Source organism: Paramormyrops kingsleyae, chromosome 20 (genome assembly GCF_048594095.1).
Source record: "Paramormyrops kingsleyae isolate MSU_618 chromosome 20, PKINGS_0.4, whole genome shotgun sequence".
NCBI classification, from domain to species: Eukaryota; Metazoa; Chordata; class Actinopteri; order Osteoglossiformes; family Mormyridae; genus Paramormyrops; species Paramormyrops kingsleyae.
The window spans coordinates 1167537-1187141 of record NC_132816.1 but is presented as its reverse complement, the minus strand read 5'-3'; the positions used below and the strand labels follow the sequence as shown (position 1 = coordinate 1187141).

General features: G+C 40.7%; 1 protein-coding gene across 5 annotated transcripts; it reads right to left on the bottom strand.

Annotated features, from left to right (window-relative positions):
- Positions 1-8598: 8598 nt before the first annotated feature.
- Positions 8599-18440, bottom strand: LOC111836935 (retinol dehydrogenase 13). 5 transcript variants are annotated; one of them, XM_023798635.2, is made up of 7 exons: positions 18283-18440; positions 17836-17954; positions 14078-14233; positions 13112-13216; positions 12606-12818; positions 12394-12495; positions 8599-9704 (listed from the first exon to the last, which is right to left on the bottom strand). In XM_023798635.2, exons 1-7 carry the CDS (start codon positions 18345-18347, stop codon positions 9466-9468), a joined length of 999 nt encoding a protein of 332 aa, XP_023654403.2. In that variant the 5' UTR covers positions 18348-18440; the 3' UTR covers positions 8599-9465. The 5 variants fall into 5 exon arrangements, with proteins under 5 accessions (XP_023654403.2, XP_072559457.1, XP_023654405.2 ...); XM_023798636.2 differs by lacking the exon at positions 8599-9704 and adding an exon at positions 9743-11024; XM_072703356.1 differs by lacking the exon at positions 18283-18440 and having other exon boundaries at positions 14078-15375.
- Positions 18441-19605: the final 1165 nt, after the last annotated feature.

Here is a 19605-nt window from a genome sequence, read left to right as displayed (position 1 = left end):
ACAAATGGCCCCAAAACAAAGCATACCTAGAAACAGGTGTGCTCGTTTGCTTTAAAAACAGGCTTACAGCTTTGGCTCTGTGCTGATCGCTTATACATACACATGACTAATAGGTCACAGTTGCAGTTAATCACAACCAGCACATGGTAGTCATTTAAATACCACTCAAAAATTTTCACACGTTTGTAGCAGTCAATATTGTAATAACTGCCATTAATGTAATGATTTTTCCATTCTTAATATAAGTCGATAATGTATTAAAATACCAAAATATAATACAATTTCTGATTGTATTAAAAAATGTAATACATTTATTATATTACATCAAAAATGTAATAAACATTTGTGCATGATATATAAGTTATATATTATGCTGCACCGATAAGAATGGTACAGCAGTCAATAATATAAGTACCATTATTGTTATTGACAAATATCACCTCCCAGTTTTCAAAAAAGATGAGTTAGACAAGGAGAAGTGTGAGATGTGAGTGCATTAGCTGGCACATCTGGGAAGGCACCCTTAATGCCAAACAATAAATGCAGCAACATATGCTGCCATCAAGACAATGTCTTTTTCAGAGAAGGCCTTGTATATTTCAGCAAGAAAATGCCAAACCGCAATCTATGTGTATTACATGTTACGATCCCCAGTCAAGGGTTGGGGATCGCCAGAAAGGTAAGGGAAAGGGAGAAGGGAAGACGAGACAAGCGGGGAATAAGGGAAAGGGAACACGGGACACAAAGGGATCTTTTTTTTGTTTTTTATTTTTCACAAATACTTTCACAAACACCAGGGGGGTATTCCAGAAAGCAGGTTATGTGACATACCCGGGTAAGTTTAAGGGTAAGTTAGTGGATAACCTCATCTTTCGGTTCCAAAAACGGAGGTTAACTTTCTGGGTATGTACGTAACCATAGCAGCTTACTCTCTGAAGATAACCTGCTACTGAGCAGGTTATGTTCCAGGGTCAGTTTGTTGCAGAAGGTTACTGAGCATGGCGTGCCCTTTTGATGACGATCCTGTGGACATGGAGGCATAAATTATACAAGGTTTTTTTCGCCGGGAGAGAGTTATAAGACCGCGTATTGATGTCTTTTCATTTCCTAATGATTATTTGAAAAAGCGTTATCGGTTTTCAAAAGAATCGTTCATTTACTTAACATCTCTTGAAACCGCATATTGCAAATGTCACAAACCCAAACCGCGGGTCTGCGCTTAGCACAGAAAACATTCTGTGCATAGCACTTCGGTTTTTTGCGTCAGGGCATTTTTTGTACAATATGGGCGACGCAGAGCATATAGGAAAGGCAACTGTGTGTAGAGCCGTTCGCACAGTATGTCTGGTACTTAACGCTTCTTACACACGTTTATACAGTTCCCTGTCCATAAAGCTCTGCGTGTTATTAAAGAGGAATTCCACAGAGTGGTAGGTTTGTCCTTTGTAGTAAAATCTATGATGCATATTTAATATGTAGTCATACTATTTATATCTATAGCCTACATGTATTCATCCTGCACACACACACACTTGATACTTCCATATATGACTTTCTATTTCAGGGTTTCCAAATGTAATTTGGAATACATGTAATACATGTATAGTGACAATAAAAGGCATTCATTCATTCATAATTGGGTGCATTGATGGCACCTACATTCCTATTAAAGCTCCTTCAATAAATGAGGGAGACTATGTTAATAGATAGATAGATAGATAGATAGATAGATAGATAGATAGATAGATAGATATAGATAGATGTCTTTATTATCACTATACAAGTACAGCGAGATAGCGGAGGAAATCTATTCATAGTATCAATGTGCAGGTAACTTGATTTTGTATCCTTAATTTTTTGCCTTGTTAAAATCATCAAACTCATTACTTTTTTCCACTAACTATAGGTAATCAATATCATTACAGGACAGTACAATGCTGGTTACCACTGGTTGCCCTCAGATGGGGTGAGGGGAGGTGGTGGTGGGCCCCCGCCAGTTAGACGGGCTTCAGCCTTTTTTCTATTAGCTACACTCACCTAAAGGATTATTAGGAACACCATACTAATACGGTGTTTGACCCCCTTTCGCCTTCAGAACTGCCTTAATTCTACGTGGCATTGATTCAACAAGGTGCTGAAAGCATTCTTTAGAAATGTTGGCCCGTATTGATAGGATAGCATCTTGCAGTTGATGGAGATTTGTGGGATGCACATCCAGGGCACGAAGCTCCCGTTCCACCACATCCCAAAGATGCTCTATTGGGTTGAGATCTGGTGACTGTGGGGGCCATTTTAGTACAGTGAACTCATTGTCATGTTCAAGAAACCAATTTGAAATGATTCGAGCTTTGTGACATGGTGCATTATCCTGCTGGAAGTAGCCATCAGAGGATGGGTACATGGTGGTCATAAAGGGATGGACATGGTCAGAAACAATGCTCAGGTAGACCGTGGCATTTAAACGATGCCCAATTGGCACTAAGGGGCCTAAAGTGTGCCAAGAAAACATCCCCCACACCATTACACCACCACCACCAGCCTGCACAGTGGTAACAAGGCGTGATGGATCCATGTTCTCATTCTGTTTACGCCAAATTCTGACTCTACCATTTGAATGTCTCAACAGAAATCGAGACTCATCAGATCAGGCAACATTTTTCCAGTCTTCAACTGTCCAATTTTGGTGAGCTCGTGCAAATTGTAGCCTCTTTTTCCTATTTGTAGTGGAGATGAGTGGTACCCGGTGGGGTCTTCTGCTGTTGTCGCCCATCCGCCTCAAGGTTGTGCGTGTTGTGGCTTCACAAATGCTTTGCTGCATACCTCGGTTGTAACAAGTGGTTATTTCAGTCAAAGTTGCTCTTCTATCAGCTTGAATCAGTCGGCCCATTCTCCTCTGACCTCTAGCATCAACAAGGCATTTTCGGCCACAGGACTGCCGCATACTGGATGTTTTTCCCTTTGCACACCATTCTTTGTAAACCCTAGAAATGGTTGTGCGTGAAAATCCCAGTAACTGAGCAGATTGTGAAATACTCAGGCCGGCCCGTCTGGCACCAACAACCATGTCACGCTCAAAATTGCTTAAATCACCTTTCTTTCCCATTCTGACATTCAGTTTGGAGTTCAGGAGATTGTCTTGACCAGGACCACACCCCTAAATGCATTGAAGCAACTGCCATGTGATTGGTTGATTAGATAATTGCATTAATGAGAAATTGAACAGGTGTTCCTAATAATACTTTAGGTGAGTGTATATGACAGAAAGAATATACTAAATCGTGTTTAATAAATAGTTAAGTGATCGTGTAATCAATTACCTTTTTGCAGAATGTTTTTGTGTTTCATTTTGACTTGGCTCAAAGTTCTTCTGGCTCCAGAAGGATTACACCTTATTAAATAAGAAACCATATATTCCTAGTCGATACACATTGTTTTTTTAACCTAAAGAAATGAATGGCAGGAAAAGTAAATGCTTTCATAGTGATTTAACAGTAAAAAGGACGCGGAAGGGTTATGTGTTTAATTATTTTGCATTATAATAAAAGGGGAGGCGATGTCAAATTTGCAATTTAATACACACGCATTTACTCTGTCCGTTATTTTTTGCCAAGCCAACTCTTTCTTTAGCTGATGCTTTTTTTCATTATTATTGGCTTGAATTCCTCATATGCGTGCATTAAAACTTCCAACTCCGCCTCTGTGAAGTATGCCGCTCTCTTTTTTTCACTTTGATTTTCCATTCTGACTCGTGAAATCGGCGATCAATCGAAAACGTCTTTATTTATGCACGGTGCACGCGCATTAACTCTGGGTAACCAATAGGAGGTTGATTGAACTTTTGTTTTGGAACCGACATACTCATGGTATGCGGGTTTGGGGTATATCAACCCAGAGGTTAAGATTTACCAAATGGTAAGTTAACCAAGCTTTCTGGAATACCCCCCAGGTGTAACAGAATTCGGGAGTGACAAGGCCAAAACAACAAACAAAACACCGCTACCGAACGAACCCAATCTAAACTAATCCTGCGTGAGATACAAAACAACAATACTACCACCTAACTCCCTAACCAAAACAACAATATATAGTCAGGAATCGCAAAAACAAAAAGGCAGTCACTCCTTACACACCTGGTACGAACACACACACAGCAAACATACGAAACACGAGCAACGGTAATGAAGGGAGAAGGCAAAGAGTAGTCGAAAACAACCAAAAGGGGTCAAACCAGAAAAACAACAAATCAGGGCAGAAGTACAAGAAAGGGCAAAGCGAAAATCGAAAACCAAAACTGTCATACGTGAATAACCAAAACCAATAAGCAAACCAATAATCACAAGCAATGAGCAGAGCTACAACAGCATGGCTCCATAGTAGAAGAGTCCGGGCGCTAGACTGGCCTGCCTGCAGTCTAGAACTGTCACCCATTAAAAACATTTGGCACATCATGAAATGAAAAATATGACAAAGGAGACTATTGAGCAGTTGAAATCCTACAGTATATCATGCAAGAGTGGGACAACATTTCACTTTCAAAACTCCAGCAACCAGTCTCCTCAGTTCCCAAACATTTAAAAGAAGTGTTGTTAAAAGAAGAGGTGACGTAGTACAGTGGTAAACATGCCTCTGTCCCAACATTTTTGAAACATGTTTCTGGAATCATATTCAAATTGAGCATATACAGTTGTATTCAAAATAATAGCAGTCCGACATGACTAACCGGATCAATCACCGTTTTTGGTAGAAATTATATTTCTACATGGCAAATAAATTACTAGTAGGTATAGTAGAGTAATGGAAAACCAACAGACCCAACAGTCATGACATGCATGCTGCTGATTATGTGTAACAGAATCATTACTTGAAAGGGGCGTGTTCAAAATAATAGCAGTGTGAAGTTCAATTAGTGAGATCATTCATTCTGTGAAAAAGTAGGTGCCAATTAAGTAGGGCCTTATTTAAGGAAGGAAGGCAGCAAATGTTGTACATGCTGGTTATAGTGCATTTCTCTCTGAAATTCTGAGTAAAATGGGTCATTCCAGACATTGTTCAGAAGAACAGCGTACCTTGATTAAAAAGTTGATTGGAGAGGGGAAAACATATAAAGAAGTGCAGAAAATGATAGGCTGCTCAGCTAAAATGATCGCAAATGCTTTAAAATGGCAACCAAAACCTAAAAGACGTGGAAGAAAACGAAAAACTACCATTCGAATGGATCGAAGAATAGCCAAAATGGCAAAGACTCAGCCAATGATCAGCTCCAGGAAGATCAAAGAAGGTCTAAAGTTACCTGTGAGTACTGTTACAATCAGATGACGCCTATATGAAGCCAAGCTATCTGCAAAAAGCCCCTGCAAAGTCCCATCACTGAAAAAAAGACACGTGCTGAAGAGGTTACAATTTGCCAAAGAACACATTGACTGGCCTAAAGAGAAACGCCGCAACATTTTGTGGACTGATGGAAGCAAGATTGTTCTTTTTGGGTCTAGTGGCTGCAGACAGTTTATCATATGACCCCCAAACACTGAATGCAAGCCACAGTACACTGTGAAGACAGTGAAGCATGGTGGTGCAAGCATCATGTTATAGGGATGTTTCTCATACTACGGTGGAGGGCCTATTTATCACATATCAGGGATCATGGATCAGTTTGAATACCTCAAAATACTTGAAGAGGTCATGTTGCCTTATGCTGAAGAGGAAATGCCCTTGAAATGGGTGTTTCAACAAGAAAACGACCCCGAACACATGAGCCACATCTTGGTTCCAGACCAACAAGATTAATGTTATGGGGTGGCCTGCCCAATCCTCGGACCTTAATCCAATAGAAAACTTGTGGGGTGACATCAAAAATGCTGTTTCTGAGGCAAAACCAAGAAATGTAGTCCAATCAGGCTGGCATACCTGTTCACAGGTGCCAGAAGTTGGTCGACTCCATACAACGCAGATGTGCAGCATTTCTCAGAAACAGTGGTTATACAATTAAATATTAGTTCAATGATTCAAAGGAAAGCAAAATCTTAAAACATTTTTCAGTTCATACAGTGGACCTTTGAGTTTGTAAAGAAGAATATGGACATATGAACAGCCTAATATTCCCTTTCCTTCACTTTCTGTAAAGGAGTAACACAAATGTGATTAATTTCTCTTCTTGTTTTGATTTGGAGTAGAATTTGTAGTGTTCCCAATGCATTTGCATCTATGTAAATAAAAACTATTATAAGGATTTTCATCTTTATTCACTTTTTTAGACACACTGCTATTATTCTGAACACAACTGTATCTGTCATAAAACAACAAAATATCTCAATTTCAACATTTGATACTTTGTTCCATTTTCAATTACATATGGGTTATATGATTTGCAAATTCTGTTGTTATTAATATTTTACACAACGTCCCAACTTTTTTGGAAATGGGGTTGTATGTTACTGGCAGCTATAAAATTATTGGCTGCTACACATGTTTCTAATCTTTTGTAGAAGCCATTGAGTGATTAGAACAGAGAATACATGTTGGATGAGAGTGTAAGTGCCGTAGGTGATTTGAATTTTGATATTACAGTATGGATGCAGTGATACAGGGGACTTTTGCCTGTTGCCTAAAAATAGAAATTGTTTAGTATTGTGGTGCAGTTGGTTTCCAGTACTGCAACTCAACATATAGCATACCATATCTACATTTTTCTCTACACGCCTGTTTTGACTTGCAGTGTTTTCGGTTCTTTGCTATAATGTGCCCTGAATGCTCAATAGTGTTTATATTTTGACAGCCTTTGTGTGTGATATGGAAGCGAAGTTTAGTTTTGAGAAAAGATGAAGCGGTTTTGAGTAGGAATGGACAATTCTGGTAGCATTACTAGTCGAATTTCACCAGTCATTATTCAAATAATATTCGATTAACCCCACCCCCCAAACACACATAAAAAAAATTTCTTCCCATACAAAATTAGATTACTGGTTGCTGGAAAAAGATAAAGAAAGACATTAAAAAGTAGCTTGAATACATTTAATTGAAAGTGGAATGATATTAAACTGAAGAGAGATCAAGTGCAATAGCATACAATAATGTGTAATAGCCTTGCATGTATGTGCCTTGGGCAGTCATAGCGAATGGAAATTTCTTCATTTTTTAACAGCACAATCCTAACAATACTCTGGCCTATAGGCTCCTACATTAATTTATTTTTGTACAAAATGAGTCACTCGTTGCTGCAAAAGTATAACTTTAATTTAGGGCTGAACAATAGTGGAAAAATTCATGTTGCAATAGGTCTATTTGAAATCTTTGCAATAAATATATTTATTTTAAAAAATGACTGAAAGTCTGTTTTTAGTGAGAAAGGCAAGTCAGTAGTTCATGTTTTGGAAACTCGCCAAAAAATCTCTACTGGGTACACTGACTCATTTAAAATTTTATTAGGAACAAATTTCATAGAACATGAATTTCAAAAACAATTTTTAACGACGACCATGATGATTTAAATGCACATGTACAATTAACAGCAGCATAATCAGATTCTCTTACACTAATACCCAAGAATAGTGCCACCAGCCTCAAAGCAATGCAGCCTTGCCTTTGCTTAAAAATAAAATAGCTCATTTATTTTTTTTTTAAATTTACATCTATATACACACACACATTCACAATTTGTATAAATATTTTATATTTGTATGTGTGTATAAATTTTAAATCTTATAATATATGAGTTTTGCCAGACCAGAGGCTGAATGTAATGTGAATATCTGAATGGCATTTTTTTCAGGTTTAAACTGGTTTAGCATATACCAAATAAACCAGATTCACCATTCTGCAGTATTTTAAAAGGAAAAGTATAGGCTTTAAAATGTATTCTCACAGTCTCTCATAAACAGTATTTCAGATTTTAATGAGAGAAGGTTTAGAGACGGATTGCCGAACAACCAGGAACCAGGATTCATGAAGACATCGACACAAACTCCACCCCTGCCAGCTCCAAGATTAGCAGATGTTATTCATGTCTGTCTATGCTACAAACCCACAGCAGATCATCCAAAAAAAAGGAGCTCAGAAAGCTGATGAAAAGGCAGGACAATGGGTGGGTTTCAGGTCTGATGAGGTAGGAGGCTTACTTGAACATCAGTGCGAAGAGGTACAGAATCCACCAGGGGGAGTCGTCAGCACCTCCCCACTCACCTGAACCAGAGGAAGATGAGTTTAGGGATACAGGCACAGCAGAGGGGGGAGCAGCTTGACTAGCTGATCTAGATTTAAATTCCAGAAAGGGTAAAGCCTCCCCATCCACACAGAACCCAAGGAATCAGTCTTTCTACTTTGGCACACAATCCTACCGACAAGCCGTCAACCCAGTAATGCAGAAGGACAAACAGAGGCAGACAAAGCTGAACAACATGCCAGACAAAGGAGTAAGAATAAAATGTTCAGACAGAAAACAAGAAACAAGAAAACGTCAATTTGCCATTAAAAGAACTGCCATTGCTAGAAAAATTCAACAAGAAAACCAGTCACGTTTTTCTGATGCAGTACAAGCAAATAAATGAAAGCTTTTGTATCTTTTTAATGACCTGACAGTTAAAGTAAAAAGACAGATACACCAGATCATGTAAAAGACTAGAGGTACTTTATTGACCACCGTAGGGAAATTGGGGAGTTTTCACAAACCCCATCTTGTGTGTATAAACTGGTCAGCACAGGTTTTTCGGGATCAGAGCACGGGGTGAGCCAGCATCCAGTGCTTCAAGACCAGTTGGGGTTAGGGGGCTCACTCAAGGGCCCGGTGGTGATGTGTCAGGACTCAAACCCATGACCTTCTGGGGACAGATCGCTGACTCACCGAGCCAAACACTGCCCCACACTGACTGAAGGCCTAAATGGTAAAACAAGCATAAAATGGCATCAACTGCTGATAATTGGACGTTTGTTATTCCTCACACTGCTCTGTAAGCCCTAGATACTGCAGTGTGTGAAAATCACAGGACGGTGTCAGTTTCTGGGAAGCTTGGAACCACCATATCTGATGCCAAAAATCATACCGTGTTAAAATTGCTTAGATCGCACAGATTAGCCATTCTAATGCTGAGCCAAGCAGGCACTGCACCTCCTGACCCCCGTCTGTGTGCTGCATGTATTCAGTTATAGCCACAGTTTGCTGTTTAGAGGTGAAGGCTGTATTAATGAGCAGGTGAACTTCATACAGTGTAGGTTAGGACATTTAAAAAACAGACCCTCATTCACAATGCTCTGTTTTTTTTAATGGTAAGTGATAATTACAGGCAGGGCTGTGGGTTCGCTGGCACTTCACAGGGACCCTTAAATACTTAAAATTGGCCAGGGGGCAGAAGGTGACATTTCTAGCTACATCCCTGATTATAGCGGCAGGGGAACCCTATTTAATTATACATAATTGTGGAGGCATTGGGATTCAGGATCTTCCGTGCTGCGCTGGGCTCCACCCTGTCCGGATCCTCACTTCTGCGCTGGGACAGAGCCGGCTGTCGTGTCCGGACTCAGGCCCACCAGCCGGGCGCTGGCCTCCCACAGCCGGCGGGCCGCCTCCTGGTCCTGGGCTTGGGGCGCTGGGTCCTTCTCCTTCAGCACGTCGAAGTACTTGCCCGTGACGACCTCCAGTTCCTCCGCCACAGCCAAGAAGACGCTGGGCAGGGCCCCCTGAGTCGGCGTCTTCACCAGCAAGTAGAACATGGGGCCTAGAAAGGATCTGCCATGTTGGTACGTAACGGAACAGAACAGGATCTTTACTGTCACTGTTCACAGAGCAGTGAAAATTCATTAGGCAGCACTGCAGTCACGTAAAATATGAAGCAAAAGTGCAAACAACATATAAACAAAACACATACAAGTATATGCACGCAATGTACATGTAAGCATACATAAGACATACAACTCTGGAAAAAATTAAAAGACTACTCTATATTTTTTAAAATTCTGTATCGTTAAATCTTGGTTTAATCCTGGTTCTGCTGGCAGAAGGCTACACTGCGAGGCAGGCAGCTAAAATGCTCTGAACAGACCATGAGTAGGCCAGTAACGTTTCCCAGATGGCAGGAGTTCAAACAGGTTGTGTTCAGGGTGGGATGCATCTTCTATGATGCTGAGAGCTTTGTTATAGCAGTGGTTGGTGTTAATATGGTCCAGGTCAGGAAGTCGTGTGCCTCTGCTGTGCTGTGCCGACTTCATGACGTGCTGCAAACTCCTCCACTGGGCAGCAGAGCAGTTCACACACCATGATGTGCCACAGTAGGTGAGTATCCTCTCTACAGTGCTGCAGTAGATATCAATCAGGTGTTTTTGTGGTAAGTTGTTGCGTTTTGGGGGCTTTTTCCCAATCAGGCTAGTATTTAGGGATCCTCAGTCATATAAACCTCTAAAAACCTGCACCGGCCCACCTTTTCCACTTCCTCGAGTGTCGACGTAAAGTGACATATGTTCTGTCCTGTTTGATTTCCTGAAATCTACTATTACAGGCAGACCCCAGGTTACGAACGAGACCCATTCCCTAGGTAAGTCAGAACAACAATAAAACAGTATAATCTTAATAAGCAAGAGCAGCGTGTAGCATACAGGATTAAGCCTCTGTATCTGTGGTCAGAAGGTTGACAGTCAAATGTCTGTGGACCCTTGAGTAAGGCTCTTGGCTCCATGGGCACAGCTGCCCTTCACTGCCAAGCTTGTTCTCACTTACATATATGTCTGTGTGCCATGGAGAGCAAGATGGAGTAGAAAAAGGGAATTTCCCCACAAGGCATTAATGAAGTGTCATTATTACTATTACTGTAATAATAAAAGTCATTACATACTGTACTGCATCTTCAGCCGAATAACTGCTGAAGCCACACAATGTTTGTGTGCGTTCGCTGTTAAGAACCATTGTATTTAACCTGTCTGTTTTTCTTTTGTCTTCTTTCGTTGTTGTCCCTGCCACATTCAGTTAGGGCCAGCTTCTCTTCCCTGTAGGCTGTCCCATTATTAATGGGGAATAGTCCAGTATGGTGGTGTCGTCTGCAAATCTGAAAATTATATTTGTGTAACGGATGGATGTACAGTCATGTTTGAAAACGAGTACAGTAATGGGTGTAACACACAGCCTTGTGGAACGGCAGCACTGAGAGTCAGTGTGGCTGCGGTGTGTGAGCCGAATGTCACATGCTGAGATCTGTCTGTCAGAAAGTCCGTAACCTAGTTACAGACAGGCGTGCGATGACCAGGCTGAGAAGTTTGGGGATGGGCCTAGCTAGGATTAACGTGTTAAAAGCCGAACTGAAACTGACAAACAGCATCCTGATGTTTTTTGTTTCTCCAGATGGGTTAGGGCTGTATGACTGGCTGTAGAATTGTCTGATGAACTCTTTGCTTTATAGGCAAACTGCAGCTTAGGTTGGGATTCGGGCTTTGATGTGAGCATTAACTAATTTCTCATAACAATTTCTAATTACTAGGGTAAAGACCACTGATCGATAGTCATTTATAGAAGACTCTAGTTGTTTTGGGTATTGATACAACTGTTGTTTTGAGACAGGTTGGTTGAAAATGTGGGTGAACACTTCTGCTAGCTGGTCAGCACAGAATTTTAGTTCTCGTCCAGAGGCGCCGTGTGCCGAACCTGAATGATGTGGTGAGTAAACGTCTGTTGGCAGGGCTGCTGTTTCTCTGTCATAACAGACAAAGACGTTGTTGACTTTATCAGGCAGTGAAACATCACTTGTTGATGGAGCTGAAGCAGGGCTTATAATCTATGATGGTTTTACTCGTACAGAGGTGGTTGTGTTTTGCCCTCTTGATGCCTTTCATCAGGTTTTCCTGGCCGCACTTTAAGTATGTGTGTCACCAGATCTAAAAGCTCCACCACGTGATTTGAGAGGCCTCATTATTAAGCTATGGTTTTTGGTTTGGAAAAGTTTTAACTTTTACTGTAACACTGTCAGGGTAAAAGTAGGACAGCAATTCCCACATTTGACTGCTTTAAGAATGCTTTGTGAGTTTGTAATGATGGGATTCCAATTGGAATACGATTGGGAAGGATGTGGGGGTTACTATACCAACATTTATATTACAAAATAGTGCAAAACAGAAGGCATTTTTTCTTTTGTGGCTCTGCTGGAAGTCATTCCTTTGAATACGGGTTACGCAGTGGGGCATTTCCAGGAGCAGGGCCACAGTTGAAAGCTGACTAGCCACAGCTGAAAGCTGATTGGCCATTGGAGTGCCCCATCACCTGTCACTAACAGATTATAGACATATCACTGGCTAATGATAAGCTTGGCCCCTCTATATGAATTATGGCCCCTGTTAGGCACCCCATTAAAAAAGAAAATCCTAGAATTGCCCCTGGCCACATGGTTGAATTGTGATGCACCACAGCCACCGAGGGAACCTCACCAAGGATCGTGCTGGAGAACTGGGATTGGTGCATGCCTGTGTGCCGCCCCAGGTCTGTGGCCACCACCCCCGGGTGCAGTGCATTCACGGTAACCCCAGTGCCTGCGCCACATAAGACACACAGGAAGAGGCAGCATTTATGTAGCAGCAAACCCTCCAGCACAGCAGTGTCATGTGACCTATCTTCACTCAAAAAGACGCCCATGACATGCCTTGCAGCCTTCCGGCGAGTTCCCTGGTAAACAGCACATTGGCAAGCTTGCTTTGGCAGTAGGCTTTCTTAGTGTCGTACTTCTTCTTTTCCCAGTTGAGGTCGTCAAAATCCATTTCTCCCACGACGTGGGCCAGCGAGGACAGGTTGATGATGCGGCTCGGGGCCGAGCTCTTCAGCTTGTCCAGCAGAAGGTTCGTGAGCAGAAAGTGACCTTTGTATGAAAACAGCCAGAGACACAGGAGAGGGCAGGACTTGGGTCTCCACCTATCGGGGACCGGGCCCGTTTGACCTCATCAGGTCACATGACAGGTCACTTCCTGCTGATATTTCGGAATTACAGTAGGTAGTACACATGACTAGAAAAACATTTTAAAACATGCTTTTATATAATTATCACCAATTACATCTGAACATTACATATACTTGCTGTGTCCAACAGAATAAGAGCGGCAGTATAAAATTTGTTGGCTGTTTATCAGGAATCAGCACACCACGATCGCTTACCTAAATGATTAACACCAAACTGCATTTCGAAGCCATTCTCCGTCCTCCAGGCTGGACACCTCATCACCCCCGCATTGTTTATCAGTATGTCCACTCGCTCCTCCTCTGAAAGGGGACAGAAACAGGTCAGCTTACCAACCAACCTCCTAAAGTATTCGTTCTTAGAAAACTGAATAACGACATTCGTTTGTTTAAAGGGGCTTTGCTGGTTTTCCCCCTTCCTTTAGTGTGTTATATAGCTTTTATGTGCATGTAAACAGTCTGCAATGTCTTAAGGCCCAAAGTACATGCCAAAGAAAGTAAATCTCATCACAGAAACCACTCCTCTCTAACCTGCCTGAAATGCCTTGTTGCAATTCCAACCCGTACTTTTGTGAGGTCACCTCATAACACCTTCCTGCAAGAATCTGTCTGCAGACTGTAAGATGGGTGGAACATGTACGGCCAGCTGACAAATCATACCAGCTGACCAATCAGAGCACATCGGGCTGATGGGAGGTGGGGCTTAAAGCTCTAACAAAGCATTTGAGGTGAATAGAAATGTACAGAATCAGAAAAATTATGTGTTTTACGAACAATGAGGCATGCAAATCTATTCTAGTAGACCCCAAAAAATAAAATTATAAACTGTGAAAATGAGCATAATATGGTCCCTTTTAAAGACACTGATACATTTACATATGACCTAGAGCGATGTACATGGTCACTGAATCATAATGATAAATGTAATAAAGGGATCACACTGTTGAGAGAGGGGTAACAGTGTTCACATATTAATGAATAAATACCCCTAAAATTAAAATTCAACCACTTCACTTTGGAAGATGGGGCATTGTCTGAAGAGGAGCCTTTTGTTTGGTCCACAAGAGGGAAAGTGGTTCAGGCCTCCTGACAGATGATGGGAGTCAGTAGTAGAGTTTGGCTGAGGGAGACAGTCACTACCACCACCCCCCACCACATCCTTACCCTGGTTCACCCTACTGACGAACTCCCGGATGGACGCCACAGAGGCCAGGTCGAGCCTCCGCGCATAAACGTGATGGTTGCAGGTGTCACTTCGGATCTCGCGAGCCGCTGCCTCACACTTCTCCTCGTCCCGGCAGCCCATGATGATCCGGCCCCCTTTCCCACAGAGAATTCTGGGAATCATTACAGAAAGACGAGCAGGGAGACGCCTCCTTACAGGATTTACGCAGGCTCTGCCGCGCAGACGTGCTTTGGGTCCACCGTTCATCACGCTCAGCCTTTAAACCAAAAGTATCATCCCAGGCAAGCTCACATGCATCTGTGCATCAAATACAGGCTTTGCTAGTGCTGTGAGGCGGAACCGGCAGGATAGCACTTTCTGAGGATAGCACTGTCCCAAAACACTTCAAATTCAACCTATCATTTCTCCATCACAGTTAAAGAATTAGCAAAATTTAAAGGATATTTCTTACTATTTTTGACAACCTATGCCTTTTCATTGTCTTTCAAAAACCACACTGAAATTATTTACTGAAGTGCAATGATTTTTCAACAGCTTGAACAAAAATATTAGTAAATTTCACATTCAATGTTCTCAGAAAACCCTAAAAATAAACCCACTACACTAGGTACCAAAATAAAGCTGAAAACATTTTTTTTTGCCTGGAAGTAGGTGGTCTTGGTGGCAAACTTCTTCTTGACGTCGAGATGTTGAGGTCTGTTGAACTGAAATCCCACAAACGTTATGGAAAAGAAATCTCATTCATCACATCAGAGGATACCTTAACAGCCATATCTCATATCTTAAATCATTAAAGGTAATGGCTTGAAATTTTTGTGCCTTTATTTGATATCCAAATAAAACATTCTCAAATCTAACATAGGCCAATTTTCAATTTTTACATGCCGGTACCTACACTATATGGACAAAAGTATTGGTACTCCTGGACATTACTCCTACAGGAACTTTTATGACATGTTTTGAAGGCTCTGTGCAGACCACTCAAGTTCTTCCACACCAAACTTGCCCAATCATGTCTTTATGGACCTTGTACTGTGCACTGGGGCACAGTCATGCTAGAACAGAAAAGTGCTTTCCCCAAACAGCAAAGCACTGTAAACTTGGAAGCATACAATTGTCCAAAATGTCTTGGTATGTTGAAGCATTAAGAATTCCCTTCACTGTAACCAAGGGGCCTAGCCCAACCACTGAAACAACCCCATACCATTATCGCTCCTCCACCAAACTTTACAGCTGGCACAAGCAGGTCAGATCTCCTGGCATCCACCTTGTCCGACTGCCACACAGAAATACGTGATTCATTACTCCACAGAACTTATTTCCACTGAGTCCAGTGGTGGCGTATTTTACACCAATCCATCCACAGCTTGGCACTGTGCTTGGTGATGTGAGGCTTGCATGCAGCTGCTCGGCCATGGAAGCCCAGTCCATGAAGCTCCTGGTGCACAGTCTTTGAACTGGGGTTAATGCCAGAGGAAGTTTGAAACTCTGCAGTTACTGAGTTCATGCACTATGCGCTTCAGCACTCTGTGACCAGCTCTGTGATTTTACATGGTCTGCCACTTCATGGCTGAGTTTTTGTTGTTCCTAAACGCTTACACTTTGCAACAATATGACTTACAATTGACCATGGGATATATAGCAGGGAAGAAGTTTCATGAAGTGACTTATTGCAAAGGTGGAATCCTATGTCACATTTGAATTCGTTAAGCTCTACATAACGACCCATTCTTTCACAAATGTTTGCAAACCTGACTACATGACTAGGTGACTGGGTAATTTGAACAGAGTACAAATTACCCAGAAGGAAAGATCTTATTTGGACAACTGCAAGGGCAGTTAGTTAGAGCAGATAACAGGTGTTAGTCCTGCCAGCATTTGTAGCTTTAACAGAGGATTGATCGATGTTAAACTGACTCATAGCAGGACTCCAAGACAGATTCACAACTATCAAATGGTTGTTATTCCCCACTATTTTATTCAGACATCTACAATGGGAATGAATGTGGAGCCTTTGTTTAATGGATTCCTCATCTTCATTTTTCCAGTTAAACGATATGCATTTCATGGCTTGAGTGACAGTAGTATACACAAGACTAGATTGCAGAGTGGAGAGGGGAAGACAGTGAGCAGGGAATTGTGGGATTGACAAACTCTAGGATTTACACCATAACAGAAGACACTTTGGCTAGGGGACATGTCAAATGCTACATCAAGTGTGCAGTCCAGGTTTGATATTAAGAAAAACTAACATAATATGCAAACATAAATAGATTACATCGAGGTGTCATTCAGATGCTTGAACATGAACAATACCAGTCAAAAGTTTGTGTATACCACAGGTTTTTACCACTCTTCCATTTATTTCATAAACTGCAGATTTTTTATCCTTATTACGCATTAGAAAGTTGAGTGAACAACTCAACTGCAATTCAAATCTGGCCCTCAATTCCAAATCCAGGCCACGTTTTCAGTTCTTCAGGGTAGTTCGTTTAATAATTACTGATTCTGATTGGCCAGAGGCTTCACACAAGGCTCACAGGCTTACAGGTAAAGAAAGGCTGGAAAATCAGCAGTGCTCAGCCCTTGAGGATTGTGATTTGAATAGTCCTGTTCTAGGCAGTCCTTTAACTTTAACTGCACTAGTTAACTGTTTCATCCCATGAAACAGAGCAGGATTTAATGTCCGTTGTGGAAAGAATGCCTCGAATTTTCTCTGCTATTATAACTGCCACAGGAGGTTACTTTGATGAATCAAAGATATGACATTTTCGTGCTAATAAAGGTACTCAAATGGTGAACATACAGTAAAGTTATTTGTTAGCAAAGCAAACAGAGTGTATTTTAGTACATTTTAAGTGAGAAACATGCAAATGTAGAAAATCTCATTGTGTGCAAAAACTTTTGACTGGTAGGGTGTATATTGTCCCTGTGTGAAGTCAAAATCTTATAACTGTTTACACAACTGTCATGGGATAAAATAATTCAAAAGCTGAGTCCCATTACTATTAACATAAACTTGTTAATATTAATAGAAAAGCCACATTCCCTCTGATCACCATAAAAGACTGACAGCATCAAGAGAACAGACTTTGCTGTAAACTGAATCGTTTTGTGTCTTTGGGACCTCATTGCATATCAAAGATATTTTTCTTTTCATTATGGGGATGTGGTGGTTTTATGTTGGTATTTAATGAACTTTTCACATACTCACATTTTTGCATTAAAAACGCAATATGCTAATACTTCATCTTGAAGTCCACTGGACTACCAACTCCTAAATTTTCTTCTGGATCAATAAAGTATGTATGTATCGATCTATGACCTGTCAGAGCTCATCCTCTCCCTTTGGGAGTAGTCTGTTCACGACCAATGAAGCACTCTTAAAAGTGGTATTTCTAAAAAAAAAAGTGGCACTGCTCAAGTCCGTCAATGTACACATCTACCTCATCGTTCTTTTTAAAATGCATCAATGACAAGAGGAATAACGATTCATTTGCTACGGCATAACAATAATTAGCATTACTAACTGGGAAGCAAAGTTACATTATCGACTGTACACTATTAGCTCTGTCAAGTTCCACAGCCAGAAGACAAATCTACAAATACATCAGAAACGAGAATCTCCTGGCAATCTGGGAAGGCGTTTAAACGCCATTTAGACTGCTGTTGATTAATCGGAATCCATTGTGATTTTTCTACCAAAACATTAACTGCAAACACACGATCCCTTTACCTCTCTTGGCCAGGTCGCGTGCAGTCTCCTTCCCTATGCCAGTATTAGCTCCTGTAATTACCACAGTCTTGCCTTTAATCTTCGCTTTACTGGGACAAGCACCCCCGGTAACATGATCCCTGGTTGGAAACAAAAGCAATAAAAATACTTAATCTTGCACCCATGCATTTTTTCCCCAAATAGTTACCAATGCTAAACTCATATTCTTCCTATAATATCACTTCCCGAACAAGGTCAAATTCATAACTTACGAAGACAATCGTAATTTTTAATAATTAACACGTGGGTTTGTAAAAATGAAAGTTTACCGTAGTTGGATAGCTTAACGATTCTCTTGAATCACGTAAATTATTCTATCATTAACTGTACAATACTACATGCAACAGAAATGTCCCTTTTCAGTGCTCAAGATCATGGATTAAGAACAATGCTTAAAGTCATCCATACCTCAACAATACGCTAACACCAATAACAGTTCCAATTACCGAAACAGGTAAAATGTATTTACTCATGCTCTAGTGTAATACAACAACAAAACGGAAAGACATTTAATAACTACAAGCGTAGGTCATGTCAAACGCTAGTATTGCCCGGTTATAAGATGAACGGCGCTGATTGGCTCTTAACTACAGGAAACGACGCCCAGCCACACCAGCCAATCAAAAACTTGGAAAATAGACTCTTCTGTATACGTCTCGTCTACGTTCCCGATACAACAAATAAAGTGTATTTTAATACTTACGTTTATTGAAAAATTCACAGCCTATAATTAGGTTATGTCACAGTTCTAGGCAACATTATTTTTATTGCATCGGTTCCTTTAAATTACAGAATAATAAATGCATTTTAGATTATTTTTAAATTATTGTGTTTGCAACTCTGTATCCCTTAACTGCCAGTGATTAGTGTATATTCCTCGATTTTGGGCAAAATATTCATTTATGGAGTGGACCAATACTTGTCTTGATGACTAGTTAATTGGCTTCATGTATGAATATGTAAAGACCAAGGGTATTAATAGAATTTAGTGATCAATTGTCATTGTTGACACACCACAGCACACAACAAAGAAATGTGTTCTCTGCATTTAACCCATATGTGACATAGCAGGGGCAGCTAATTCAGTGCCCTGGGAGCGGTACCTTACGCAGGGTACCTCAGTGGTGCCTTGCTGCTCAGGGATTTGACCTTGCAATCTTTCAATTACCAGTGTGCTTCCCTAACCATTAAGCCACCACTGGCCACATAATAATTGATACTTTATTTTTTATACAGTAAGCTGTCCATGAATGACAGCCACCCATAGTGGAGCCTAGCCTCAGAGCCACCACTCCACCCCATATATTGGCCATATAGTGTAAGAAAATACAAATTCATATTCCACTGTGATGCTGTACTGGGTAAGTGATTATTGAAGGTGGGTGGATAGATTCAACTGTGTTAGTGGGGTGGTAGCAATGAAGTAAAAACAGGATTGTAAAAATTTACTTTACAAAAAACAACAGTTGCTTAAAATGAATCCTTGGCAAGTGATCATTGTACTTATATCGTAAAGTAATTTAACTAATGTTTTTAATTTGTCAATAAAAAAACGCATTATATTGTGAGACATTTATTTTATATAATTATGTCTTTGAACAGAATTTTGTTATTTCTGAGGGGTTGTTAGTTATCATGGTTATAGAAGATGTATAGATGATATTATAAATAAACAATTCATTGCCTATTTTTCGAATTATTTGACAAATTCTATAAATTTCCCAGGATGTT

What these genes read in the sequence shown, in the direction of transcription:
- LOC111836935 (XM_023798635.2), bottom strand. Translation starts at nt 18,347, where the DNA reads ATGAGTAAATACATTTTACCTGTTTCGGTAATTGGAACTGTTATTGGT. An exon ending in ACTCGCCGGAAGGCTGCAAG is followed by an intron (nt 12,496 to 12,605) that starts GCATGTCATGGG and finishes TATGTGGCGCAG; the next exon opens with GCACTGGGGTTACCGTGAAT. An exon ending in GTTCTCCAGCACGATCCTTG is followed by an intron (nt 9,705 to 12,393) that starts GTGAGGTTCCCT and finishes GATCCTTTCTAG; the next exon opens with GCCCCATGTTCTACTTGCTG.